The sequence below is a fragment of the Dysidea avara genome, chromosome 3, assembly GCF_963678975.1.
Source record: "Dysidea avara chromosome 3, odDysAvar1.4, whole genome shotgun sequence".
Classification (NCBI taxonomy): Eukaryota; Metazoa; Porifera; class Demospongiae; order Dictyoceratida; family Dysideidae; genus Dysidea; species Dysidea avara.
In genome coordinates, this window is record NC_089274.1 from 4913772 (window position 1) to 4936498 (window position 22727).

The 22727-nt window shown below is 36.1% G+C and overlaps 1 protein-coding gene and 1 long non-coding RNA gene across 5 annotated transcripts in view; both read right to left on the bottom strand.

Annotated features, from left to right (window-relative positions):
- Positions 1 to 201: 201 nt before the first annotated feature.
- On the bottom strand, positions 202 to 4298 carry LOC136251672 (uncharacterized). Its single transcript, XR_010699140.1, has 9 exons — positions 3659 to 4298; positions 3430 to 3608; positions 1506 to 1562; positions 1249 to 1450; positions 783 to 1188; positions 635 to 728; positions 491 to 583; positions 372 to 437; positions 202 to 320 (listed from the first exon to the last, which is right to left on the bottom strand). It is a non-coding gene; the product is annotated as an uncharacterized lncRNA (long non-coding RNA).
- Positions 4299 to 7213: 2915 nt separating this feature from the next.
- The window catches only part of LOC136249016 (uncharacterized), a 144359-nt gene continuing 128845 nt past the window's right edge, over positions 7214 to 22727 (bottom strand). For 2 of the 4 annotated variants that reach the window (XM_066040901.1, XM_066040899.1), the window contains 7 exons: positions 21331 to 21527; positions 21154 to 21276; positions 20999 to 21094; positions 19961 to 20080; positions 16211 to 16324; positions 16053 to 16160; positions 7215 to 7419 (listed from right to left, as the gene is read on the bottom strand). In XM_066040901.1, coding sequence (XP_065896973.1) covers positions 7303 to 7419; positions 16053 to 16160; positions 16211 to 16324; positions 19961 to 20080; positions 20999 to 21094; positions 21154 to 21276; positions 21331 to 21527 — 875 coding nt within the window. In that variant the 3' untranslated portion in view covers positions 7215 to 7302. Of the gene's footprint in view, positions 7420 to 16052; positions 16161 to 16210; positions 16325 to 19960; positions 20081 to 20998; positions 21095 to 21153; positions 21277 to 21330; positions 21528 to 22727 lie in introns of all 4 variants that reach the window. The other 2 variants (XM_066040900.1, XM_066040902.1) reach the window with 2 other exon arrangements.

A 22727-nucleotide genomic window follows, 5' to 3' on the forward strand; every position in this document is an offset into this window, starting at 1 on the left:
ATATTATTAGATTATGACTTTACTATAACAAGCTTATTGAACAAATTTAAGACAGTCATGTTAGAGATTAAATCACCAGCATAGTGCAGTGTATCATCAGACTATACTAAACCTATTTCAACCATATATTGGCTACTATACTACCGTACTTTTTTACTTTCCTATAGTCTGTGGCTACCTTAATTAAATAATTATATCTGTAATGAATTTAATTATGTAAATATGTTAAAACCACAAAAGGTACAGGCAGTAAATCAATGTCTCCTTGGCTGGCCATGACAGTATCAAATCAATTTCGTCATTTATCAGTCTTTATCCAACTGCAGCAGGTAAGACAGTAAATACAATTCACAAGTTCCATTACAAATTACCTGTATTATCACCATGTAGAACTCTGTGACAATCTGTTAGTTGTCTGGTAGAACAGTCCCACAGCTCTAATACAAAGATGGTAAATATAATGTGTATTCTGGACAATTGTTGGACTTACAGTTTGTAATAATAAGAATCTCATAAAACCAAGATCTTGTCTGGAAACCTAGTATTACCATGTAGAAGTGAACGGCAGCTAGGTCCCACAACTCTATTAAAGATGGTAAATATAATGCATATACTGAACAACCATTGTACTTACAGTTTGTAACAATCTTTTTAAAACTGAGACCGAGTCTGAGACTGACAATCCATGTAGAACTAAGACAAGTCTGATAAGACCAGGTCTCACAACCCTAAATGGAGGCAAACATAATTCATATTCTGGATTAGCTACTTGATGTACTTACAGTTGTTATCAGTGAGTCTAACCAGACATAAAACGGCCACTTAGTATGGACTTTGTTGGGCTAATATCAGACGAAGATTTTTGAATGGTCATATCTCAGCCAAGAACAATGATATCAAGCTGTAACTAGCAGGTATGGTTATCAAGTGTTAAAATAAGTACATTCAAGCATTGATTTATGTTAAATCCCTATTCTTTGGCTAATGTATAAGCATACCTGCTAGTTAGAGTTTGAAATATTCACTCTTGGCTGAGGTATTATACCATTCAAAAATCTTCATCTGACATTCGCCCATACCCAAAACTCACAAAAATACCCCTACCACGTGGTCATTTTTAAGTCTGTTACGTAAGCTCACAAGAAGCATCTGATACACCGATAACCAGGTCCAAGAATCTTGTAATCACTACGTACAATTGAAACAAGACTACATATAATATAATTTGCATACTCTCAGTGAACTTACTTTTGTTAGCAATAAGCATGGTCAGTGAAATAAAGACAAACAAGATGGAACAGGTTTTTGAAAGCACTCAACTCATTAGACATACATAAGGTAGCAGCTGTCAGCTGTTGACAAAAAGTAGTGGAAGACATGAAGAAATAAGACCGGTTCCCAGAAGAAATGAGACCAGTTTCCAGAAGAAATGAGACCAGTTTCCACAAACCTAAACAAAAGTAAATATAAATTGTATACTGGACACTCTCAGTGTATTTACTTACAGATGTTAGCAATAAGAAGAATCTCCTAGAGCTGAGACTAAGTCTGTAATTCCTACCCTTTTGAAAAGAAAATGAATAAAAACACAATCAAGCTTCAGGGGCGGATCCAGGGGGGGGGCTTTGGGGACTGAAGCCCTCCCCCCTTCACTTTTTAAGCTTTACTTGATCAATATGCTGAGTATTATAATGAGATTTTGTCTTAGCATAATTATATGATCACTAATAATACAAATACTCATAAAACCACCTTATAAACATCTTTCCAAGGTATTATCAGTGGATTTATGTTAAAGTTTATGCAACTAGGACCCGGATCAGCATTAGAGGTGTACAAAATCGAGATACTCTAATAGAGCAGTCAGCTAACTACTCTAATAGAACATTCACTGGAAGCATATAGTTGGTTCTGTTATGGAATTTTTCCAAATCTGCCTGCACTTATAGATACAATGAAATGCATTGGTCTGTTTAAAAGGCTTCATTCATCTACTTGTGTAGTTAATATGTATGGCAATACTTAATTCAGGTACACAATTTCCATTGAAAATGCTCTCAGATTCTATCTTGTATTGTTAAAATTTCAGAATTTTCCACTTTCAACATTATTATTCTAACATGCACCTATTCAGTGTTGTACAATTGTGAAAGGGTGCATCATGTACTTGGTTGTCTGTACCTACCCAAACTTTTCCATTAACAGAATGCTTCAGAGAGCCATACCTATAATCTAAAGGCAGTATATAAAATATCTTCAGGCAGAAAATATTATGAATTTTATGTGGAAATGTCTCCAAGTTGCAGTATTTAAGCATCTATTTTTCAAAAATTTCCTGGGGGAGGGCATGCCCCCAGACCCCCCTTAGTAAAGCAAGCTGGGAAGTGAGCTTCGCACATCTCTACCCAAGAGATTAGTACCTTGAGTTAGCCCCCCAGTGGCGTAGCCAGGAAAAAAATTTATACCGAGGCAAAGTTTATACATTGACCTAACTGAGAGGGTCTGATGACTCAACTGATTCACAAAAGCTTTCAAGCATAATAAACTGGTTGGATGGAAGAAACTGGTTCAGAAGACTCTGAGCATTTTTCTATATGTCATAAGTAATGCTCCAGCTTAGTTAATGCTACAGTATACCATGCTTCAATTATTAGACTAGTTTAATTTCACTCAGCATACAAAGCTGACCTACTCCGGAGATATTTTTACAAGTCAGGCCGTCCAGCGGAGGTCATAGTCATGCACACTATACTTTTATTGATCTGATGTGATATTTATGTCGGAGATTATCTCTTTCATGTGATATTCAGCTGCATGTCAAGCTAGGAGTATAAGGGAATGCTCCTTCAAGGAAAAGTTTGAAAATAATATGCTTTGAAATGGTATGTGGAAGCTATTTTTTGATTGTAACTGCATGCTAATGCATGATGTGATCAATTCAGTAACTCAATGCAATGCCATGCAGTTGACTCATTGGAACTTTTGAAAAGTAATTTAAAGACAATTACCTAACATAAATGTAAATGATTTAAACCAAGCAGTGTAATGAGAACAGTGGCTATAATCTGTACTGAATGTTCTATTAGAGTACATTACGATGACTGCTCTATTAGAGTATCTTGATCTTTTTGATACAACTTCAAGTAGCTGAAAAGTGGTCCAGCCAATGCTGGACTTTGTCACCGTGGGCTCCGGCCCTGCTTAGTATTGCAGCCATATAGATTCTATTATGTGTGGTACAGTAATGCTATCTTAGTAGTAAACGATTGAGTAGAAAATTAGGGGTGCCACTGAATACTCAGGCTGCTCAGCCTGAATTGCTGAACAATTTTTACCAAGGCAGCTGCCTCGGTTGCCTCAATGGTAGCTACGCCACTGCCCCCCCCCTTTTACAAATCCTAGATCCGCCCCTGAGCTTAATGCACTTACAGCTGTAAGTAATTAGAACATGAGGTTGAATAACTCCGTGAAAAAAAGAACAAAACTGTCCACATATGGTCGCTACCAGATTCTTTAAAGGAAGCAGCTGCCATTGAAGGAAATTAACACTGCAGATGTTGTACACTGACAACCTGGAGAACTAAGAGGTCCAAAAAGAAACTGTACATCTGAAGAGATAATATACAAAATCATAAGAGCAGACCATGCATAGTCTTACCGTTGATGGCTGATGAACTGTGTCCACTCGTCATCCGCCATAAGCTGAGACAACAGGTTATAAAACATGTAATACGTACACAGTAACACCGAAGTTGAATCATTTGCAGCTAGGCCATTGTCATACAATACACAATAAACAATTTAATACGGCTAAACCTATCATACAAGCTATCATTTTAGTCTAATACTTACTCATCTAGAGATGTTTTTGATCCCTGCCATCATAGGCACCACACCACTTCACCACTACAGCCAGCAGGGATGTACAGTTGTGGTCCATAACTATCACCGTGCAGAGTATGGCTCATTGGACGATGGTGCCAATTGTGCACACTCTCTCCACGAGACACACTGTCATTATCACTCACACTTACAACCTCCGATACAACAATAGTGACAAAGATGGCGACTTAATTTCATCTGACACACAGGCACACACCACTGACCCCTTCAATTTTAAACAAGCATTACTACGAAATTTTGCAGGTGTGCTAACTGTGCAAGAAAATCTGGATTTGTATGACTCTTAGAAAGAATTAATTGAATAATTAATTTTTCTGGTATTATATGCTTTGCCGTATGAAAATGTGTGCTTATGAAATTATCACAACAAAGCTAGCTAGCTATATAGTGATTAACAGAAGTGCACTTATTGTAAAATCATCATGACTTCATTTGATACAGTAAAAAAAATCTTAAGTCATGTGCTGTCTGTATAAACAAAAGTCCTTGACTGAATAATGAGATGGTGAAGCTAAAAAGTTATCATGCAAATTTAGTTAAGTAAACAAAGCCATACAAAGAATGTGTATTAAACTAAAGTATAATGGGGAGTATAAGATAGTTAGTATAATGCAATACTATACTGAGATTAGTTTAAGCCATTAGATATACCATCTTATACTCCTCTTTTTTCAGTGCGCGCAAACATGTTTACAACATGAAAACATGCTTGTTCCAGTACAAAACCATTGGGAGTGAACACTAGGGCTGGGCGGTTTCTCGGTATTATAGTAATACCGCGGTATTGCAATGAAACGATATCTGTATCGCGTAGATTCGGTGAAACGATAATATCACGATATCGATATTATTACGATTTTTAGTGTTTGTGACAGCTTTTTAAGCCCTTAAGGTTGTTATAATGCACACGTGATACTACTGCAAACAAGGACCGGTTAATAGCTAGTCAATTTTTTTACAAAGATCGAGATACTCTAATAGAACAGTCAGCTAGGATCGAGATACCCTAATAAAGCAGTCAGCTACTCTAATATAGCAGTCATCTTTAACAACCGCGATAAATAGTAATATCGTGATATATTTCTGCACGATATATCATGAAGCAAAACTCCAATACCGCCCAGCCCTAGTGAACACACGTTCACCTCTTTGATATTACTATATTTGGCAGGGGCTCAGGTGAACGCGTACTGACTACAAACAACAGTTACCTTTACAAATATGTATATACTAGCCTAGTTTTTAAAAGACTGTACCCTATATAGCTTAACTGTTTTGGATTTGATATCATGTTTCTTTTGGGATTTCAAGCATCAAAGCCCTTGGGGCTGGCTTTTTCCTATCATTTTTTTGTTTGCAGATAATTATAAACAAAGGAAGTAGATCTAGAATTACTGTACATTTATATACTATTTTTGAATTATATAATATCTTCATTTCATATATATTTGTGACCGGATCTGCAAAAACAGGACATAATTGCATATTTTTCGAATTCCTGTTTATTAAATATTTATAATCCACTTAGCTATAGCTAAGTGTACCCACTGGCAAAGTTTCAGCTTCATATCCCAATAACTTTGGGAGGTACAACCCTACAAAGTAGCAACAACAGAAAAATTGATATGTACAGTAAGTATAGGAAAAATATATTACAGGCACTTACAAAAACGGTTGTAACTTATCAACGGATTGAGGTACATAGCTCAAATGTTCACCATCGTGTTCGCCATGAACATGGGAATCAATTATTGGGTAAGTTTTCCTTTACTCACTCTTCTTCACTGCATACAAAGGCGAAATTCATGAATCGCTTACAATTGCTTTGACATGATGTAAACAAATGCTCATAACGTACATATCCTTGGGTCTACTACAACGAAATAATGATTTTCAAACTCCTCTTGAACAGGCAAATAAGATGATATCCAGGGTTTTATTGGTAGTCCCTTCCTTCACTAAGAAAGAGGGATTAAAAAATTTACAGAATTTTTCAATAATACACAAGTATTTCACCCAATGTGTTAATGCTTTATACTGTAAATTTAGGCTTGTGCAATTATGTCCCTTTTTTTGCAGATCCGGTCACATTTGTTGAATGTTGTATGTATGACTACTCTATACTGTAATTTGCTTTATTTTTGTGCAAAAAATTTTCGTGATAAAAATTTTCGTTGTAAAAATATTTTCATATGATTTATGTGAATGACTACTCTATTAGAGTAGTTCGATCTTTTATAAAAATTTTTGTGAAAGAAATTTTCGCACAAGTGTTTGCATACAAAAATTAATTTACAATGAAAAAAAGCAAATTACGGTATGAGGTATATCAAAACATGCTTGTTACATAGTCTACATGTACGTGTGGCTGGTTTACATATTATAACTTATTGATCAATATTTAGAAAGATTTACATTACAGTACTAGGTTTACGAACATGAGCAAGAAGCTTTGACTAGAGTGCATAAGAAGCAATTTATAATTAGGCAGTATAGGTATGACAGTACAACAAATCACACATCACAGATGGGGGAGAAACATCATTATTAAAACAAACGAGTACTGCGACCACTAAAATAGGGTTAGTGATTGTTTTAGTTTAACTATTTATGTTTGGTATATATTTGTTAATAATTTTGTAGAACTCTGAGAATATAGAGCTCACATTTCTATAATGGCATACTGCCATAATTTGGTTTTTTTTGCTGTAAAATAATTTTGTATGTAAAACTTGTATGATAGTTTTTATATAACATTGAACTACTCTAATAGAGCAGTCATTCACATAATCATACAAAAATATTTTTTATCACAAAAATAAAGCGAATTATAGATCTTGAAAATTTCTTCTATGAAATTATAAAACTTCACTATTCTGGTGCAGTAAAATAGCACTTTCATTTACAAAGGAGAAATTAAATGAGGTGAGCACTGACAGTAGTGGCTGATTGGTAAATGATTTTGGCATTATAGGTGTGGATGTCTCTGGTCTGAATCTGTACCATTTCTTGTGCACTTTAAAGGTGACTGTTCTTTTAGAGTATCTTGATCATGCTTGTTTCAAATAATTGCATTATATCTCCCTTAGCTAATACTCTCAGTCATTTTAATTCACAAAGTCACTGCTATGATGGTAAAACCTATCTCCACATCAATAATACACTTATTTTTGTGAGTAGTTTGCATGACAATAAATAATTGCATTTGTACTGAGGTACAAATGAGTGAAAATTGCTTATTCTGTATAATACACACTTGTCTACCATGTACCCAGACACATTGGCTTTCCTTACACACTCTTGTGTGTTCTAATATGTACTGTACATATATAAATATCATAATATTATGTACTTCATAATTATATGAACATGTGCATCTATTTGCAGCTGTTTATAAATTCAGTTCAACAGATCTTTTGTAGCGGGTCGCTGTACTTTAAGGTCTGTCTCAGGTGAATGAAGCTTTTCCAATTGCCCAATTAATTCGGTAGCATCTGGTCTGTTCTTAGGCATAAACTGAAGGAGACAAGACCATATAATAAGAGCCACAATACAGCAGAAAATGAACCCATATACTTGTGTAAGTAAGATATATATATATATATATATACATGTAATTGCGGCCCTCGTGCTTGTGTGTATATATCAGGCAAAGCACTCGTGCCTGTGGTATAACAAATATGTTCTACTTTAGCATTTAGACCCACCTAATTGGCAAAAACTTTAGTTGTTATACCCTTCCTAAGCTGTGATTGTGGGATTCAATTTTAATACATCAAACAGTAGTTTGATTTTAGTTTTGCTAATACAGCAATTTTAAGAGCCTAGTTTTAATTAATTGCTACATTTACAAAAGTAAAAAAAACTACTGTTGATGTATTAAAATTGAATCCCACAATCGCAGGTTGTTTGGCAGAATTCAATCTCACAATCACAGCTTGCTTGATTCCCTATATAAGAGAAGAGGATAACAGTATAACATCAAAGAAATCTGATGATTTCTGGATATAGTGCGCACTCCTATTAGGTGTGCAATGTCTCAAGTTAACAAGATTTACGCACTGGTGGCAGTGCATATATCTCGTTAAGGCAGTGTGTAACGAGATATATGCACTGCCCATGTACCACTTTCACACCTCAGATCAAAGGAAAGCTAGTGTATATGTATCACATAAATGTTAACAAGATACTACCAGTGCCTATATCTCATTAAACACTGCCTTAACAAGATATATGCACTGCTACAGTGCATATATCTCGTTAAGGCAGTGTGTAACGAGATATATGCACTGCCCATGTACCACTTTCACACCTCAGATCAAAGGAAAGCTAGTGCATATGTATCACATAAATGTTAACAAGATACTACCAGTGCATATATCTCATTAAACACTGCCTTAACAAGATATACGCACTGCTACAGTGCATATATCTCATTAAACCAGTGCGTATACCTCATTAACTTGAGACATTGCACACCTAATAGGAGTGCACACTATATTCAGAAATCATTAGATTTTTTTTGATGTTATACTGTTATCTCTCTTCTCTTATATAGGGAATCAAGCAAGCTGTGATTGTGGTATTGAATTTAGCCAAACAAGCTGTGATTGTGGGATTCAATTTTAATACATCAACAGTAATTTGTTTTTTACTTTTGTAAATGTAGTAAATCAAGAAACATAATTAACACTAGTCTCTTAAAATACTATAGTAGCAAAAGTAAAATGAAACTACTGTTTAATGTATTAAAATTAAATCCCACAATCACAGCTTACTTGGTTCCCTATAGAAGAGAAGGGTATAACAACTAAAGACTTTACCAATTAGGTAAGTCTGCATGCTAAAGTAGAACATATTAGTTTCACCACGGGCACTCGTGGTATCAAGACACACGATAGTGTGTCGTGTGGCCCAAGAAGCCGGCATGCCACACCGTGGGTATATTGACAGGAAGAAAGAAAACGTCATTTTCACACTTTTGTATCTCGGTGATCCCTTACCCAAATTTGCTACAGAGTTGCCCGCCAGCCATGGGAGTCTACATTCCAAATTTGAAGGAAATCGCTCCAGTTATTTCTGAGATACGAGCTGCCAACGTTTCGATTTTTTTCTTCATTTTTTTCCTTATTCTTCTTCGTGTTTTCACACACTTGCAAAAATTGCTATAAAACGCAAAAGCATACTCCGATCACCTTGAAATTTGGCACACAGAAAGGGAGTCCAAAGGCGAATCCTAGCATCAAATTTGGTGCAAATCTGATGAATGATTTGGGAGTTATGACTGATTATTCGCGTAAAACAAGATCGATTTGTTGTCACGCCTACAGGGTAAACCGCTTCATGGAATGGGTTAAAAATTGCTATGTAGATGGAGTAACCATCGTAGGAGTGCCTTTTGGTAGTTTGAAAGGAATCGAGGTAAAGACCACGGAGATATGACACAAAATCCAACCTGTGTCACAATTACGCGATCAATTTTTATGAATAAAAAAGTATTAGTTTTCACGCCTACTAGGCAAACCGCTTAGAGCAATGAGTTGAAAATCGGTGTATAATAATTAGGGTGACTGTTCTATTAGAGTATCTCGATTTAGCATTTGCTACGCGGAGTTGACTATGGAATCATAACTCAGTGGTTTGTAATCCGATTCTTCTGTACTACTGCAAGGACTTTCTATGAAGATTATTCCAGCTATACACCGATTTTCAACTCATTGCTCTAAGCGGTTTGCCTAGTAGGCTAATAGAGCATTCAGCTAATTTATTTACTCCATTATAGAATTCTATTACATTTATTCTGTAGGGAGTTCAGCTGCAAACAGTTAATCTTATAGACAGTTCAGCAAGAAGCAAGTCACCCTATAGAGAGTTCAGCTACAAATATATTGCTGTAGTGATTAAGAACATTACAAGTCACACTGAAAAGAGTTCAGCTATAAACAAGTCATGCACCCTGTAGAAAGCTCAGCTACGAAAAATTCACTAAATTCTGCTACAACCAAGTCTTCATGCAGAGAGTTTAACAACCAAAATCCACCATGTAAAGACTTCAACTTTACTAACAAGTTACTCTGTACAGAGATCAGCTAGAAATAAGAGAGAGCTCAGCTAGAAAACATCACCTTTTAGAGAGTTCAGCTACAAACAAATCACACTGTAGAGAGATCAGATAGAAGAAGCCACCTTGTAGAGGGTTCAGCTGTGAAGTGATCATCCTAGAGAGAGTTCAGCTAGAAAAAAATCACCCTGTAGAGAGTTCAGCTACAAAGAAACCATCCTGTAGAGAGATCAGCTAGAAACAAGTCATCTGTAGCGACATCAGCTACAAAGAAACCATCCTGTAGAGAGTTCAGTTACAAACAAATCACCCTGCAGAGAGTTCGGCTACAAAAAATCACCATGTAGAGTATTCACCTAAAAAAATCACCTTGTAGAGTATACAACTAGACATAAGTCACATCAGCTACAAGAAGTTACATTGTAGAGAGATCAGCTAGAAGAAATAACCTTGCAGAAAGTTCAGCTACAAAGAAACCATCCTGTAGAGAATTCAGCTACAAACAAACCACCCTGTAAAGAGTTCAGCTACAACCACATCAGAGTTTGGCTACAAAGAAACCATCCTGTAGAGAGTTCAGCTACAAACAAGCTAGAAACAAATCGTCTTGTAGAGAGTTCAGCTACAAACAAGTTACCCTATAGAGAGATCAGCTAGAAACAAATCTTGTAGAGAGTTCAGCTACAAACAAACCACCCTGTTGAGAGTTGAGCTACGAAAGGATCACTGTGTAGATAAGATAGTTCAGCTATAAGAAGTCACCTTGTAAAGAGTTCAGCTACAAACAAACTGCCATGTAGAGAGTTCAGCTGCAAACAAACCACCCTGTAGAGAATTCAGCTACAAATAAATCGCCCTGTAGAAAGATCAGCTAGAAGAAGTTACCTTGTAGAGAATTCAGCTACAAAGAAACCATCAAGTTGAAAGTTCAGCTACAAACAAGTCACCCTGTAGAGAGATCAGCTAGAAGAAGTTACCTTGTAAAGAGTTCAGCTACAAAGAAACCATCAAGTAGAGAGTTCAGCTACAAACAAATCACCCTGTAGACAGATCAGCTACAAACAAGTCACCCTGTAGAGATATCAGCTAGATACAAGTTACCTTATAAGGATCAGCTACAAACAAATCATCCTGTAAAAATATGTGCTGGAAACAAATCACCATGTAGAGAGTTTAGCTAGAAACAAGTCACTCTGAAGAGTTCAGCTACAAACAATGGGAGTTTCAGCTACAGTTCAGTTATGTATAAGAAGTCACCTTATTACCTACAGTATGATTATCTTTCATTGTTAGATATACAAATATGTTTAATCAGACAAAAACTGTACACAACATTTCTTCCTTTGTTCCACAATTCCTGCAGAAAAGAAAAAAAAACAAGTTAGAAGGAAGCACCAAAATCAGTTAATGGCCGACTTTGTGGCTTGCAATACAAAAAGAAGTGATATCTAAACCAAAACAGCCAAGCTGTAAAAAAAGAGTGCGGCCCCCAAAAAGGCCAGGATGAAAAAAGATGTGAAATCCAAGGTAGCGGCCAAAAAATGGCTGTGATGGTAGGTCAATGGCAAAAATTTTAATTACAACAATTCAGGTGAATTTGCGTTGCCTCCTCCACTAGGATTCGGCACCAAATTCACCTGAATTGTCGTAATTAAAATTTTTGCCATTAACCTACCATCACAGCCATTTTTTGGCCGCTACCTTGGATTTCACATCTTTTTTCATCCTGGCCTTTTTGGGGGGCGCACTCTTTTTTTACAGCTTGGCTGTTTTGGTTTAGATAACTATTACATAACTATTAAGGTATCTTTGGTGTTATGTTGTTTCCTTGATTTAGGTGTTCCTGGGTTTGTTTGCAATATTTATAGTGTAACTTAAGTTGACTTACATCATACACTACGATAGTAGTGTATAGTAGGGACCACAGAGGAGTAGGCGTGGCCCACAAAATAATATCACCCAAAAAAACAACCTCAATTTCCCCTAACAACGACAAGGCAGTATTTGTTAGATGAAACTAAGCCCAAACAAGTTTTCAGATTGACCCGAAACACTTTCAACAAGTTGCTATGGAATTTTAAAAATAATTTATTTAACAGAATTTTCTACTGACTGAGTAAGTAAGTAACTGACAGATGCCTTCAGACAAGCGTAACTCGATAACGGCTAAGGCTACAGGCTTGATTTTTTCACTGTTCGACGTCGCTTCAGCCTGACAGGTGCCTTTTGGCATACCGCAGTATGTACAATGCATTCTTCATGGACTTACCAGTGTCCTCCTTGTGCCCCATTCATCTTTGCTGACAGCGAAGTGTCAATTTGGCGATAGCACATGATGGCTTCCCTTCATAACGGAAATCGTCCATATTTGTCATAGTGGCTATTTTGATATCAGAGGTGCTTTTCAAACAGTTCTTGATTCATACTGCTGTGTAACGGGTTGAACATACCCGACAATGAAGTGTAATGGATACTTCACTTTTCAGATGATAATTGATATAACTGGGGCACGCGTTACCATTTTTTTGTGGTATGCATGGATTGCAGTAGTGCTTTTCGAACAGTTCTTGATTCGAAATGCTGCGTAACAGGTTGAACATAGCTAACAATGAAGCATAATGGATACTTCACTTTTCAGATGATAATTGATATAACTGGGGCATGCGGCACCATTTCTTTTGATATGCGTGGATTGCAGAGGTGCTTTTTGTACAGTTCTTGATTCAAAATACTGCGTAACGGGTTGAGCATAGCTGACAACTAAGTGTAATGGATACTTCACTTTTCAGACGATAATTGGGGCAAGCTGTTCCATGTCAGATGCAGTAGGCGTGGGTCCACCAGTCATAATTATTATTTACAAAAAAAGTTAACAAACGAGTACACAGAAAATTTAGGAAATTTCAACTAGAGTAGGGACCAAAACACATCAATAAAACGTACTGAAACAAGCTGGAGTAGTGCACGATATTAATTCACAGTAAAACTATAAGAAGCGTTATATCCCTACTGTGCTCATGATACCATAATGGAAATCCACAGTAGGGATATAACACTTCTTTTAGTTTTACTGTGAATTAATCTCATGCACTACTCCAGCTTGTTTCAGTACTTTTTATTGATGTGTTATGGTCCCTACTCTAGTTGAAATTTCCAATTTTTTCTGTGTACTTGTTTATTTGTATATTGATGAAATGTTTCACCAGTGCACTACATTGGGAGTTATCAGGGGTGTGGCTTCTAACATGACACACAAGACAGAAAATTGGGTAACAGGAAGTCTGTGATGTTAATAACAAGTAGCTTGTGGAGTTGGAATGCACCTACATAGAAAGTTTTAATAATTATTTCAAATGTTTGGGTAATGGAAATATACCTGCCTTTGGTTTTAGGAGTGACTTTGAAATAGGCTTCAGGGGTATAACAACGTTTTTTTAGCTTCAACAATGCTTTAGCTACAGGTGATAGTTGTAAATATGCATATATTTTTGAGGGGGAGCATGCACATCAATGTGAAGGATGGCATTTGATTGATATATATTTAAATTAGGTGAATCAGTACGATAAGGAGTATTGTAAGTTAGTAACAAGAGTCATGACATAGCCAGTGTAGTGTGTCTATTGGCTTTATGAAAGCCTTTTTCTCAAGGTTTTCACATGCAGGGCTACTTGTACAAGTAATTTCAAAAATGGCAATTCAGCCAATTCTAACAGTATGGAAATAAGCAATTGCTGCACACACAAGTCACTCACTCATGACACAACTTTGCACCACTGGAAATTGCGTGTCTTTATGTGTTCAGTGTGTGCACATGTGTGTAGTTACATGCATGTGCTCATGTGTGTACTGCACATGTGTAAGATCTCTCTAGGTATCACAATTGCCAATTGCTGGCTCAAACTATAATATCCAAACAGTAGCAATGAAGAGAGGGCTTGAGAAGACAAGTATAGACTCACCAGTGTGTATAGTATATGCAAATGTAGAATTTTACAGCTAGACAGAAAATTAGGTGTGCTCATGTGTGTACTGCACATGTGTAAGATCTCTCTAGGTAAAAGTATTCATAGTATCACTACATAGTCTTTTGGGGGAAACCCTATTATACATTGATTGACACATTATCACCCTACCACAATTCTAAATTAATGATATCACAGAGTTCCATTTTGTTAGAATATTGCAAATAGCTGTAGTCTAGGGCTTTTGGACTGCTTTATAAATAGTTTGATCTCACTGCTAGATGTACTAGATCATAAAGAGGTGTGGTCAACACCGTCTGTTTTCTGTAGTGAAACTGGTGGTTATATAAAATGTAGCAATGCAGAGTGACAATTTTTGTATCTATGTATAACTCCCTGTTATATAGTAAAGTAAGCACTTCCAGTAATTTTCTATATACATGCATGTTGATATGGAAAATTAATCCCTAAGTATGGTTTCCTTATAATGATGACTGGTATGAAGGCGAAGGAAAGGTGCAGAAATTTGCCAGAACCCAGAAAAAGCATATTGTGGCATACAATAGTGGTGGTACAATGGGTTTGTTTAGCCTTTCAAATGTGGTCAGGCAAGAAGGCAGACAGGTTGACCAAAAATTAGGTGTTTGTGTTTGTGGCTTTTAAATTCAGTACTGGTGCTTCTGTAAGAGTTTTAGTTCTAATGCTAGATTTGATGTTAAATAGACCATTCACATTCTCTGTTGTGTAAAATATTTTTATGACAATTATTAATGGCATGTGTGGAATATTGGGGATCGACATTTACTTTGGGGGATCCCTTATATGCAGTGCTACCATACTGTATGAAAGCTATCAACAAAATGGCTGAGAGGAATGAGTTCCCTGGCCATCGTGATGTGTGTATTTGTATAAGCATCACAAAATAATATACAGTATGGTAAAGTGGTAATTGGCCCTAAAGTGACAAGCGCTGCCTCTTAGACACCACCTTAAATTCACCCTAGAGAGATCTTATGCAACAAAAATCACAAGGATCCATCTAACATCACATACAACATAAAAACAAGAAAATACTTATAGGTGGATGGTTATAGAATTTTAAAAATATTGCTGAGAAAATTTTATTTTCTGCCAGCCTGCCTGCTTGCAAAGTGATATAAAGTGAAACAAGCGATTAATGATGGTATTACAGCATACGTAGCTTGGTGGGAAGATCGGCATTGAACAAATAATAACTGTTATCTCATGCTGATGTAGGGATTTTTCTCATAGAGATATGCTGTAATTCCATTATTCACCTCTAGTTTCACTACTTTTATCATTTACATCCCTACTTCGTTTTAAAATTAATAATTACATAGAAAGCACTATATTTTGTACATACAGTATTACAGTACCGCTCAAATGCAATGTTGTCTTGCACGACATCGAGTGCGAACTAGGCTTGAGTAAATTATGCCTTTTAAATTACCTATTATTCTTTCTGGCAATTCTTTTTTTATTCACCTATTATTTTCCCAAAATTATTCCCAAATATTCCTAGAGTAATTACTGGAATTGTAAAAGTCAAATGGGTATTCTTCTGCAGCTGAAATTATAACCACTTGCAAGCATAAAAACTATACCCAAAGATCAAGATACTCTAATAGAGCAGTCACAACTAAACTTGTCTGACTGTTCTATTAGAGTAAGTGACTGCTCTATTAGAGTATCTCAATCTTATTGCCCGATTTTGTACTAGCAATGATTGTGGATGTTCCTTTGTGAATTTTTCTGCGATACTACACGAAAAATGTGTGAATTATAAATAATTATTCCGGAAGATCACCCTATTATTCCGGAATTATTCCTGATTCTTTTTACCACTGATTATTCCAAAAATTATTCTGGCATAATGTACATATGCCTAGTGCGAACAATTAAAAAACTTACTAATTAAAGGATGTGACACCCATTTTGCTTGCAAGTATCCATCGCAAATGAAATGAGATGGATACTTGTGAGCAAAATGGGTACCGTGCCCTTTAATTAGTAAGTTTTTAAGTCGCCGAGTTGCACTTGTGCAAGACAATGTGGTACTGTAAGTACATACTAGCTTTAATGCATTACACACTTTATTGTGTACCTTGACTCCTTCTGTTATGACAGTTAGTACACTTTTCATATCCTCCCACAGCTTAGTACCATACACATGGGGAAGGTGTTGAAGACAAACCCAGTGTAAACTGTTAGCCTAAAGTGACAGCACATTATATTATATTGTAACAAAACAACATATCTTACGCCATAAACGTTTGTCAGTATGCTTGCAAAAGGACACTCATCTGTGTATATCTTATTGAATTTTCCTTGAAATGCTTGTATCCGTTCAGCATATTGTCGGCCATCATGTAACAACTAAAATAAATACAAGGAATCAATACAAATTGTTTTATGGATCCCCCAGAATGTAAGTCCAGCTATATGACCAGTATGAAAAGTAGGTATGTTCATGTATATATCTCATTAGCTAATAATCTCAGTCATTTCAAATCACAAAAGTAACTGCCACAATGGTCCTATCTGCAGACCAATTTTACTTTTATTTTTTGTGAGTAATGTGTTAGGCTTTGAATACACCAGCGTGGCAGCCAAGTTTGTCACTAGTAAACAATGGAAAAATGTCTTAAAATCACATGGTGATTTTAAGCTGCAGCGTTTCATATATAGCTTCCTTTCTATGCCTTGATATCTACCCTCAACATTGTCCAAGTAGTCTGTTATCAACTCAGTGTATAGATGATTTGCAGCAATTTGTCTAGAAACTAAACCCAGAGGGGGCAAAACAAGGTTTTCTATCATTGGGAGGGGGTGGGAATTGATCCGGGGAACTGAAAATTTTGGAAAATAGGTATCATGAGATTGACTTTGGAGGTAATTTTGACAAAGCCAAAACTCTATAGTTCGTTAATTTTGTTATTAAAATAAAGCATGCATTGCAGGGTACATATACTGTAAGCGTAATGATTTCAAATATTTTAAACAACAACAGTTACAATGGTACTGTAATAGGTGCATTTTGGCATCATGTGTACTGATCACATCAATATATAATGAAATGATGCCCTCACTCTCACTGTCATCACTGGTGACAGCATTACTTAGTACTTATGAATGAGACTTTGAAGAGTTTTCAAAAAAGCATGCAAACTCATTATAGGCTTTCATTCAAACTATGATGAGACTAAAATTGCGGGCTTTTATACTGGAGAGCTGATCACAGTCATATTCAGCATGCAATAAGAACTAATTATCTGACAGTATTTTGCATAGTTTTATGTCATTGGTTATTAGGCTTGCTAACCATGAAATTATGAATATAATATTTACTTGCAATAAGTAAGACTTCTTTGGTTAGGCTTTCACCTAGTTCTAGGTCATGCAATGAATACTGTTTTAGAACTCGTGACCATAGAGTTTAGTGTTACATATACTAATGTTTGATAGTAATATTTTTTTGCAAAAGTGTTTTTAGGAGGGGAAAAATCAATTTCAGGAAGGGCAGAATTAATTTGCCCCCCCCCCCCCCGTAAAAAAACCCTGGTTTGATTGTATGGGTAAGGACCTGATGGCAGCATATTCTGTGTGGCATTTTGACATCAGCAAAATCGTTTCTTGTTCTGGAGCATATATAGGATGATTACAGCAGCAACTCCATAATAGGTCAGCATGGGGAAGTACTAGTTAAAGTACCTGTGTAAGGACTATGAAGCTTGTTAGTCATCTGGTTGAGCCACGTGATTGAAATTAGAATAAATGCACATGAAGTCACTTTTAATTATGAAATGGGGCCTGGTGTTATTCAAGTTACACTTAGCCTAACACATGACAATTTTTCGCATTGTAGACCCTACGATATACACATATGATTACTCTCTCTACTCAAACATGGCTGTTGTATTAGGCTGACTGCTTTATAAGAGTATCTTGAGTGGGCCTCAGCCAACTGGACTATGCATGATGTTAAAGGGGTGTGGTCTTTCATGTTATTTTATTTTGTGTTACCAATATATAGGAGGCTTTTGTATCAAACAGTACAGTCGTACCATTTAAGTAGGGATTGTGGTGAATGTTTCGTGCGCCACCCAAAATTCTGCCTTTAAAATCATCCTACAGACATTTTATGTGGCGAAAATCACCTTTACGGAATAGTACTAGTCCATATAATACATAAAACAGCATCAAATACAACAAACACTTACAGGTGACCGGATATAAAATTTAAAAAAAAATCACCCCAAAACTCCAATTTTAGTCTCATTGACTCATTCACTGCCTGACCACAGTCACAAGCCTAGAGCCCAAACAAAGCAGCGTACAGTCACCATTTTACACCACAACAACAAACTCACCGGTGGGATTTGCCTTTTGGGGTTCCGACGAGTGTACGCCCTGCGCGCCTTGTCTTTCCTTTTATCTTCAATCAGGTTGGTTGTCTTCTTCTTCAAGCATCGAAACCATACCAAGGCATTAATTTTCCATATCAACACTTTTCTGTAGACACCACAAAAGTATTTCAGAAAGTACTTTTGCTGCTGAAAGAGCGGGGCACTTATAATTTCAAGTGCTGCACCTGAAACATTAAGGCTGATGAGTTGTCACTTCGACTTTTGCCAATGCCTGGACTGCCATCGACAAAGAGATTTGAGACTGATACTCGACGGCTTGTTCCTCCGAACACACTGACTCAGTCACTCAGTGCTAGTCTTGCATAGCCAGACCACGCAAGACTAACTCAGTGCCGGTGGCAAGATCAGCGAGTCAGTGATTCGTGTGATTTGACAGTACTCGAGTGGAAATTGTATTACTTCATCCTGCTAGTTGAGACTAAGCTCCATACAACTTAAGGGGCCTGTTCGTTCGAACAACTTCCAGCTGGGGTGAATAGAACGTGGACCATCGTACTGAAACAGGCATCATAGATCTGAGTGCCACTGCTACTACGATTAAAGGTAAGCTATGCATGCTACTACGGGCCTATGTGCTTCCAATTTCGGCACAGTATGTGCTTTAATTAGCTGTAACTAGCTAGCTGTGCTACAACAAAAAACTAAACAAGCTAGTATTTTAAAAATTGTTAATTTAAAAATGAAGTAGGGATCTATGCAATAAAAAGTAGTGAAACAAGAGATGAATGATGGTATTATAGCATAGCTTGATGGGAAAGTCCCTACTTTGGCACATTAGCTATAATTTTGCTCAATGTCAAAGTAGGGACTTTCCCATCAAGCTATGCTGTAATACCATCATTCATCTATTGTTTCACTACTTTTTATTGCATATATCTCTACTTTATTTCTTAAATTAACAATTTTTAAAATACTAGTTTTATGATAAATTGTTATAAGTACAGTTAGATCATTAAGTAGTGTGTCCTTTGATTATTAGAATTAGATCGTAAAGGGATGTGTTGCTCCATTGTTATTCGGTCCAGTTAGTTCATAAGTGGTCCTATTGTGCAGGTACAGTGTCTACCAACTGTCTACCAGTAATATTTCTTAAGCAACATCTGCACTTCTGTGTTGTCTAAATATCACAGTCTTGTCACAACCCGCATAATCAGCTACCGTATAGTCTCAGTTTGATGGAGCCAATGGATTAAAGTTTGTTACGTGTAGAATGTGTGTAGTGCATGTCTGTATCAAGGTGTTGATTGTAGTATGTGCCTTCTTTCTTATCTCTTGATAGCTAGTAGTTGCAGGACTAGGACCGATTTCAATGATGCAACAAGGTCTCGCTTATGTGATTGCTACAAAACAATTTAGCGGAAAAAACTTCAGTTCTAGAATATCTCAGATGCTACCACTTGTCCTTGGCTTCATCTGAGAGAGTAGTGTCATTAATTTTAAGACATTCTCCTGCTGTGCATCATAGCACTCACGCCAATGCTTATATTGCTTATCAAATTAATTTTAATCGGTGGTATAATATTATATGTACATTATATGCACATATATATGTGTGTTCATGTAAAGATCAAATACAATTACAAACCTTCTTCAATTTACTGAAATCATTAGATATCGTTTGTTGTTGACTGGTAAAAGAATCTTTGCGTTTACTATCTACCTTTTCATCCATAGATCCAATTGCAGATTTAAATACATTCTTTATCTAATACAAAACACAAACATAAACAAAGTAATACTGATTTTCAATTTTAGCTTATATAGTGAACATTGTCCAACAGTCTGTAGACTCATTTTTCTATGGGTGATGCAAACTAATTTCATTAAATGCTTGGCTCCCTTATGACTTATGGCAAGTCTGATATACTATTCTTACTAGACTAAGTATATTAATTTAATAATGAAGTAGGGGTTCAAGTGATACAAAGTAGTGAAATAAGACACGAATGTTGGTATTATAGCATAACTCGGTGGGAGAATCCTATCGCTTGGATCCCTATATACTTCATTTTTATTAACAATTTTTTAAACATACTATTTGATGTTAGATGGACTAATATCATTCTGTCAAGGTGATTTTTGTCACATAAGATGTTTCTAGGATGCTTGTTAAAGGTGGAAGTTTAGGCGTCACATCATGGATCCCTACTTAAATGGTACTACTGTATACCATTTGATAGGTATTAGTGTTCATGGAAATCCAGATCCAAATGCGTATTATAGTAATACTTCAATTGGAGATGGAAAACTCCAAACCTATATATAACTACTAACATTGCAGGGTCCTTCTTTACTATCCATTTTAAAGAAATATTCTTTCATGGGCCTCTAAATACTGTTTGATCAAAATAGTCATGTCATTGATATAACAAAAAAGTAGTAAACTATAGTGTATTTAAAATTATCAAGGTATAATTTGCCTCACCCCCATACACTAAAAAGTAGTAAAACAAGAGATAGGATCATTTATGTGGAGGAAAATCCCTACTTTGTTATTATATAATCTCAAGCCATGGTAAGGATGATTTTCCTATATACATACAGGTACCATCATGCCATCACATACGAATACTATTCTGGAAATTTTTGTATTCAAAAGCAACCTCCCAGTATGTAGTGATACCTTTTTCAGAGTATCATCAATAACATTACATGCACCATCAATGTTTAAGTACAAAGTATGGGCACTTGTACCTACAGCCTGAACAAATTCAGCAATCTGGAAGTAAACATATAAGCTATGTAATTATGTATTAAAGAAATGTAGTGTTTGGTTACTTGTTTATGTGGTTCAGCATTGACAATTTTGCCAACTAGAACTTCCATCATAGTTGCACAGGCTGAATAAACATCAGATTTATGACTATTGAAATGAACACCTCTATCAGTCACGAAAAATAGCTGTATGTACAATAAAACAATAATAATTATAAACCAATAATGGAAGTTCTGTACTTCTGGAGCCATCATTCCTCTAGTTCCAGTTGGAGTATGTTTCAGCATCTTGTTCCATTCTCCAATTGTGCTTTGACTGTCTTCAACAGACATCAGGTTTACATCACCCAGCAAATATTGTACACTGCCAACTCGAGGACATTCACAGAGCAGCGGTAAAGTACATTTACAGCTCTGGTGTACCAATATATTTGAAACTGCACATGGAGAAAAGGTTTAACAAAATTACTGATTTCAATATACAGTTCCCTGTTTAGGTCAGCAACTTGAATGTTTATGACACCCTATTGTAGTAGCATACAATAGTGTAACATATACCTGCATGCATATGTATGCGATTGGATTTTAGAAAACCAATCACATTAGAAGTTTCGAGATAAACAGTTTTAAAGACTTTAAGCCATTATAACTTGCCAATGATGCATATGAGATTTACACAAGAGATGCATCAGTTCACTAACTTTCAGACTATTTCCAGTGCTTGTAGAGTTTCCTGCCGAATAGGATAGGAAATCTGAGCAGCTGGACGAGCAAAGTAGTGTCACAAGTGATCACAAAAAGGATGGGAGGTGGGGGAGGGGGAAGCGGTAGGCAAGTGGTTAGACTTCAAAATGGATGTATACCATAATTGAAGTCCAAACTAGGGCATGAACAAATGTCAAATGTTTGTTACCCTTAACTTTCAAATGTAAATTTCATTCCCACACTCTACTTTTATGGTTGTAGAAGTACATTTTTACTTCGTTTTTAAATTTTTATGTTGTTAACATTAATTTTCTTGTGAATTGTTGTGATTGAGGTTATAGGTTTCACAAATGTGTGCAAATCTACCTTTTGTGCAGCTTAGTATGCACATGTTCATAATGCAAAATTATCATTTTTGTCATTGATTAGACTAACTGAGTGGGTGTAACAACATTCGAACATTCATTAAGAAAAATTTAAGAATGTTTGAATGTTAAAATATTCATTCATGCCCCGTGAGATTAAAGGACTATGCTGGCTGCTTAGTTGGTGAAATGCAGCAAAAACCACACAGAAAATGTTTGTCCAACTACATGAGTCCATCCATCGATACACCACTGATTCTCGTGAAGCCAGTTCTTTCGTAAGGCCAGAAACCACCATTCAAGCTTGCCACACCACCTAGAAAAGACTTCACATTTGGGAAACTGTTGGCATGCTTCACGAGTATATTTTTATTGGGCCATGTGAATTTTGATAGTGGACACTGTAAACAATGTAAGAATAACAACAAGGCATTGCTGTGCTAAGAGTTCAAATGTACATAAGATTGTGAAAGTTTCATTGTGGGGTTATACAGTGAGCAAATACACAGGACATTGAAATGTGACTTGATGTTTTAACACTGTTATAAGTGCCACAAGGAATTTAGG